Source organism: Mizuhopecten yessoensis, unplaced genomic scaffold (genome assembly GCF_002113885.1).
Source record: "Mizuhopecten yessoensis strain PY_sf001 unplaced genomic scaffold, ASM211388v2 scaffold10987, whole genome shotgun sequence".
In the NCBI taxonomy this organism is placed as follows: domain Eukaryota; kingdom Metazoa; phylum Mollusca; class Bivalvia; order Pectinida; family Pectinidae; genus Mizuhopecten; species Mizuhopecten yessoensis.
Genome location: NW_018408821.1, coordinates 380,517 through 387,920, shown reverse-complemented (window position 1 = coordinate 387,920; position 7,404 = coordinate 380,517). Strand labels below are relative to the sequence as shown.

Here is a 7,404-nt window from a genome sequence, read left to right as displayed (position 1 = left end):
GGGGGGGGGGGCAACATTTGTTATGGTTTATAATGGTAAATGATACTTTTGATATTACATGTTGATAACTTGATTGGAATTATAACCCTAAGTTTACAGTTTGACACTTTGAAAGATTTGAGCCATCCCTACCCCCAAGGGCTGTAGGGTGGGGCCCAATGGAGTCTGTGTGTTAAAATAAAATTTCTTCATTTTCCTTGTTTAGAATCAGAGGTGCTAGTTTCAAATACTTTTCAGTATTAAATCTGCATGCTAGATATTGAATAAGGTGGTTTTATTTGTTTTTGTCACTTTGAATAATATTTCTGTTCATGTTAAAAACAAAAATCAACTCTCTGTATAAATATATCAGGTGACCGTTAAGGCCCATGGGCCTCTTGTTCATTTAAATGACCTAATTTCAATAAACAAAAGGATAGGGTAGTGATATTTTGCAAGTTGCATCCTGAGATGAAGCTATAAAATTTGTTCCAACACAAGACCTTGTTCGACTTTTAAGGTCACAGGGTTTTAAAAGTTTTAAACCTTTTAACAGGTTCTTTTGAATGACTTATAGTCATAAATACTGATATTTTGCCTGTAGCTTTTTTATATCACTTGTAAGGTTACAAGTGTGAGATTAATACCAGTTGAGCAATGCAGGCCCATTGGGCCTCCTATTTATTTGATGTCTATGGCATATAACTTCATTAAATATGATACATATCACAGACTTATTGTAGTTTTTGTATTTGTTTGAATTCCCTTTGAAGTGATATGCTCGAGCTTTTGTCTTTGATGACAAAAATTGAGACAATTGGTTGCCTTTGATTAACAAGTAATTTTTGGCAAGGGTAATAACTCTTGGTAGTTTAATTAGTGAATTAACCTTCATTATTTTGTTGTTACCAAGGTGTTCACAGTTGTCATTGACAATGGTTGTTGTTGCCTAGGTGATAACTGTTGTCATTGGTTTTTGTTACCTAGGTGATAACAGTTGTCATCGGTTGTTGTTACCTAGGTGATCACAGTTGTCATTGACAAAGGTTGTTGTTACCTAGGTGATAACAGTTGTCATTGGTTGTTGTTACCTAGGTGATCACAGTTGTCATTGACAAAGGTTGTTGTTACCTAGGTGATAACAGTTGTCATTGGTTTTTGTTACCTAGGTGATCACAGATGCCATTACTTGTGTTACCAAGGTGATTATCTCTGTCATTATAGTTGTTGAGACCAAGATGATCATGGTTGTCAGTTGTAAATACCTGTGTGATCACTATTGTCATTGGTTACCTAGGAGATGATGGTTCTTGTTGCATCTTTGTGTTATTTACTTTATGTGATAACTACAGGCATTGATTGTTATACAGCTAGTACCCAGGTGACTATGTTTATTGTTTGTTGTCAGTGATAACAATTTTCATTGGTTTTTGTGTCACTTATATGATCCATTGACAATCATTGTTGTTTTATTTATTATAGGTGATCACAGAGAGTGACCTGGAGGCACTACGGTTGGCTATAGAACAGATCAGTGTTGACGGGACTGTGGACAGACTCCCAGACCATCTTCCACAGGTACAATGCGGTGACTGCTTTAGAATCAATGGTATCATACACCATGTGGGCATTTTCATAAAAACCAACACAAACTTTTAACAAATTAAATCTTAATATTATAAAAGTAACATTTTTCATAATCCACTCACGGATCCACCCTAGAACGCTACCACAAAGTTCTACATTAGGAGTGCTGGATCACCTATTATTTATTAAAAATAACATTTTAACAACTTGTGAATTAAGAATACATTTCATTGCTTACCATAAATTAACCAACATTTTCCATAGATTTATTAATTTGTTTGATTTCTGTTTTATTTGCAATATGAAACATAACATTCACGTACCATATATATACAAAATGAACGACTACCAGTTGGGATTTGGTAAGATTTGATATCTGAAACTAAAATAGCAGACCATGATGTCCGTTCTGGGCTTATGACTGGTAAAACACAGTCTCGTATGACTCGCCCACCTCCTACTTTTGACGTTTCCATGCACACACACTCTTGGATGATCACCGGTAAAATATAGTACACTCTCATACTACTACAGTGTTACTCAACCCTCTTTTTTATTCTTTTTGGCAGTATTTCCTATTTACAGAGGACAGATAACTCTTCCATAAGTACAAGTTGGTTTCCTTAGAACAGATATTGTCCTATGTAGCATAAAAATGTTAAAAAAAATAATTAATATTATATTAATTGAAGTCTTCTTAAATGCTTTGGTAGGTATTTTAGTTAGACTTCATTTAATTCCATATTTTTGTTTCAGAAAATGTCATAATCAGACAAGGTATTGATTAGAAAGGGAGGTAATTTATGTGATTAAAATGATAAAACTATACTTTATGAAATAGAAGTTTAAACTAAGGAAGAATGTTTTGTGGTGTTTCAGTTCAGTGACCCAGGGTCCACACAGTCCAGCAGCAGTATGGCCAGTCCAGCCTCCACACATCATGAGATGTCCCCACTCCAGCCTTCCTCGTCCCAGTCCAGCCTTATCAGTGAACATAGACACACACCCTCCCCAAAGCCTGGTCCCTCACACCTGTCATCGGCGGAGGACCGCCTGTCTCGCTTGACTGATTCAAGGTACATGGTTGAGGAGAAGCCCTCACGAGAGACTTATTCCAAATTCAATGTTCCGATACAGTTAACTGGAACCCCTTTGAGGATCCCTATGAAAGATGTTCCCATCAGGTAAACCATGCACCTCACACTACAGCTCTAAATTTAACATTTTTTATCCACAAACAAAATAATGGAAGTACATTTAACAAGTTGACAAACGGCAGGCACTTAAAACATTGGATCAGCAAAGATAAATTTTGTTTTAGTATAGGAATTTGTAAGAGGTGATAATTTTCAATGGAGGTGCACAAGTTCAAAGCTTTATTTCAGAAATGTTCTGCCCCCGCCACGTTATTCAGGAGGGATTATTAAGCTTTTGTCTTTTTGTTTATCTGTTGCTCGGTCAGCCCATCCTTCCGTACCCATCTTGGTTAGACTTTATGTTAAGCTCTGTTTCTGTTATAACACATGCAGATACGTCTTCTTAATTTCTGCACCATAATGTGACATGTATAGTTAGGTCATTGTGACCAGGTATATATTCTGCTTCACTTAAGTTAATTACTTTTATTAGACTTTGTGTATTTTAGCTTCATTTCTTTGGTTAGACTTTTAGTTGAGCTGAAATTCTATAAGTGTAGAGTGGGGCATAATCATGACTTACAGGCATTTTTTAGAATTTTATGATAGTTTTAAAATATTTTGATATTGTTAGATTTTCTCCAAATCTGTATGTTCATTAAGCTAACCACTTGTAAAAAAAAATAAGCATCTACTACGTTTCTATACCTAAGCTATATCACAGAGAAATGTCCCTATAGAGGAATCATAGTTCACTTCAACCAATCAGTTAATAGCAAGAAAAGGTGTTTAACTAACGATTGATTAACACTTGCATTTAACCAATTGCACCGCTAACACCACTTCTGTTTATTGGGTGTCCTGGGAGTTGATAAACAGGCATTTGTGGTAACAATTTACTTTACTGTACCATAGTTATCATAATGACTCATTACTCAAATAATCCAAATACATTTTGTATGAGATATACCTAGTCATAACAACATCTGTTCTTTACTCTTTTTACTTTCTGTCTTTTGCAGGAAATCATACCCTCCAACAACACGATCTCTCACTAAGACAGGGGTTCACAGATCAGAGGTCAATAGTTCAATGGAGGATGTCCATCACAGAAGTCCCAGGTTAGATGTCAACAGATTGACAGATGATGTCAGTTACAGAGGCCCAAGGTCAGAGGTCAATAGGTTGACAGATGACGTAAGTTACAGAAGTCTGAGGTCGGAAGCGGAAAGATGGACAGATGACATCAGTTACAGGAGGTCAAGGACAGGGGCCAATAGGCTGACAGATGACATCAGTTATAAAAGTAGAAGGTCAGAAGCCAGTAGGTTAACAGATGACATCACTTATAAAAGTCGAAGGTCAGAGGCCAATAGGTTGACAGATAACAATTTTATCTTCCACAAGCCGACTTCATCAAATCATGATTCAGGGGTTGCCATAGAAAACACAGTTCATGCTGAAGTTCACCAATACAGCAAGGTAGGTTAGCAAAACATCCATCAACCATGTGAGAACATTTAAATTACAATCAAAATTGAGAAAAGAAATTAAAAAAAAATCTGTTAGATGTAAAATATTGTGATAAGATTGATAAATTTTGCTTTTCTTTTATCAGGCACCTGACAACCACAGTCCTGATGATGACAGTGGAGTGGATTTAAATGGCAGTAGTCGCCATGACAACACATCACAACATGAACAAGAACAGTAAGTAACGCAGCTTGATTTAATCTTCTGGAAATTTGAAGCATTCTTGTACAAAACATTGCTTAAAAATCATCAGCATCATGTTTTTTTGTGGTTTTATCATATATTCATCTACATATATTAAAGACTTGCAATTATCATTTATTTAAAGATAACTTAATTATGATTCTTATTTTTCTTGTCTAGACATTCTAAAAAGACATGATAACACCATTTTTTAATAAAACTAAGAAATCACAACTAGTCTTACCTTGGGCCAGGATCAAACAAGCAGCTCAGGAAATTACTTTCAAGAAATTGTTACAACATTTCCATTTGAGAGATGAAGGCTTCAAAGCTAGAAAAAGTTGTTTCCCAGAATTGATTTTATTGAAGACTGATGTCATTTTCATGTTTATTTCTCAGATTCTTTATGGGTATGACATCTTCACTTAAAAGGAAAAGGTAGCGGACATGACCTGTTACACTGTGTTTAACACAAGTAGATAGAGGCAGCTTGACAGGTGTTATAGCAGACACTGATAATCAAGATGTATGCATGTGTTTATCATCTTGTTAGAATTGTAGGTTGATTTTAAACATCACACACAAATATTCCACTAGGTAATAAAACCTGCTGAGACTTCATTTGGTTTGCATCCAGTTTGTTTGTACACTTTGCTTTGCTAATCGGTCTGTATTTCAGATTTTTTGTTAACAATAAATAGCAGACATCTGTTTATGATAGGCAAGCACTGTGGATAACTGTGGTAGCCTAGGAAAACCCTGACATATTGTGCATGTTTCCAGCTTTGTTTAACAAATCACTTTAGAATTCATGCAAGTATTTTTACGAATTTGCGTCCTTGCACCCGTTCATTTGCTCCATTTCATCTATCCCATAATTCACTTCAAGTAATCTTCCTCCTGTTTGTATAGCAGTAATGGCATTTACATATAGATTTTAGTCCATTGGTAATATTTAATTTTAAGCCCTCAAAGAATGCTCAAACTCACAGGTTTAGGAATGTTAAATTGAGTTGAAACATACTGCTTAGAAATAAACAGTATTGAGAATAGAAAAAAGATTTATATTTATAACAAACTTAAAATGCCAATGTGAGTGTAGGTATCAATTCTGAAAAAGAGATAATCATTTACCAGTGTGGGCAAATAAGGACATTTGGAAAATGCATTAAGATTGACTCCTGATAACTGCTCATTTCAAAAACAACTTGTTGTTAAAATTTCTACATATTTTAATTTAACTTGATATTTAGTAATCAAAATGGGGTACAACACAGACACACACACACCTGTTTCAGCTATAGATGTGGCTAATATATACCAGGTACACCTATTTTTTTGTAAACTTTAGACATAACAACATGATGTTAAGCTATATGTATGGTTGTTCTATTGATACACATTAATATTGTAGATGTTATCTCCCTGTAAATATGCAGTAATTATCCAGCAATATGACATAACTATAGTGGTAATTTGTTCAGTTGTATTTAAAAAAAAACAAAAAAAAACAGGGAATAACTTCAAACTAACAAAATATATCCGTTTTCTCAAGACAATAAACTTATTCAAATTTTGTCATTGAAATGACGAACTTTTTGTTAGACTTGTCTCTTCTTCATTGACAGGGTGACGATATCTGCAGACAATCCAATTGACATTGATGATGCCCTGTCTGCTAGATCTGCCACTTCCACCTTGGACCGAAATGAACGACCTTGGGCTCAGGAATTCGAAATCATGGCCAACCACTTAAATGAGGTGAATATGTTTTATTTACATGAACTTTAACCAGGAGGCACAGGGTGATGATATTTGACCAGTAGTTACCTGGGATGTAGTGCTTATAATTTTCCTCAACTGGATGATCATGGGTCAAATACATTAAAACATTTGAGTAACTAAATAACTAAGACACATATGGTGATAATATTTGACCAGTAGGTATCTGGGATGGAGTGCTGTAAGCTTTCCTCAAATAAATTACCTTGACCTACTTTCAAGGTCACAGGCATCAAATATATAAAAACATCTAAACAGCTAGCTTATATTAGTTCTGAATAATCAGGAGGCCCATGACGATGATAGTACGCCATTAGGTACCTTGCATGGAGTGCTATTAAGTTTCCCCAAATAAATGACATTGGCCTTCTTCCCTTGTCAAAGGGGTCAAATATGCTGGGAAACAGTAGTATAAAGTTTTATTTAGTCTGGAAAATTTTAAGCAAAGTATACATGGTATATGGAAGTATTTGCAAAATTACTTTTATTGAAAACATTTTCCCATGATTGCTCAAATTTCCAAGTGAGCAATACAGGCCCTCTGGGCCTCTTAGTTGAGGAGTAAAATAATACATTCATTTGGAAGTTATCCTTATTATCTTGTTCTTATGTATTGATAATGGCTAGACAAAGTAAAGATAATGGGGTACATGTCTCATTTACTGAGTATTGGTACACTTCAAAATCAAATATGATGAGTTGTTGTCTGTTGTGCTATTTCTATGTGTAGATTTCAGGAAGATTCTATCTAAATCATAGGAGAATAACAATCATCTGCACTTTGTTATGTAGAGTAAATACACATGTAGATAATTATCTTTAAATGATAAAATTAACAATAAAAAATCAGTGTTGCTACAAGACAAATGCCTGACAGTCAGTAGATGCCATCTTTTATCAATTAATACTTGTGTAATTGATCAGAAAGATATTGCTTCCAGCAATAAAGACTAATTGTAACGTCTAGATTATCATGTTGAAACCAAGATGATCAGAGGCAGTCAGTTTATACAAATTCCACGTGTGTACATGTACATGTATTGATCCGACTGATAATACAGGTGTAACATTATACCTGAATGACTACAGGTACAATATCAAACCTCGTTATTTTACACCTTATTGTTACCATGGAAACATACAATTGTGTCCTCTATATTTTTGTCATGTACAATTTAATGCTATACTAGCTCAATGTGTTTGT

The 7,404-nt window shown here is 34.7% G+C and overlaps 1 protein-coding gene across 4 annotated transcripts in view; it reads left to right on the top strand.

The window, feature by feature from the left end:
• LOC110464432 (whirlin-like) overlaps window positions 1-7,404 on the top strand; it is a 39,470-nt gene that overhangs the window by 23,730 nt on the left and 8,336 nt on the right. For 3 of the 4 annotated variants that reach the window (XM_021519642.1, XM_021519643.1, XM_021519640.1), the window contains 5 exons: window positions 1,462-1,557; window positions 2,446-2,750; window positions 3,725-4,184; window positions 4,321-4,412; window positions 6,047-6,179. In XM_021519642.1, coding sequence (XP_021375317.1) covers window positions 1,462-1,557; window positions 2,446-2,750; window positions 3,725-4,184; window positions 4,321-4,412; window positions 6,047-6,179 — 1,086 coding nt within the window. Of the gene's footprint in view, window positions 1-1,461; window positions 1,558-2,445; window positions 2,751-3,724; window positions 4,185-4,320; window positions 4,413-4,817; window positions 4,930-6,046; window positions 6,180-7,404 lie in introns of those variants that run through there. The other variant, XM_021519644.1, reaches the window with a different exon arrangement.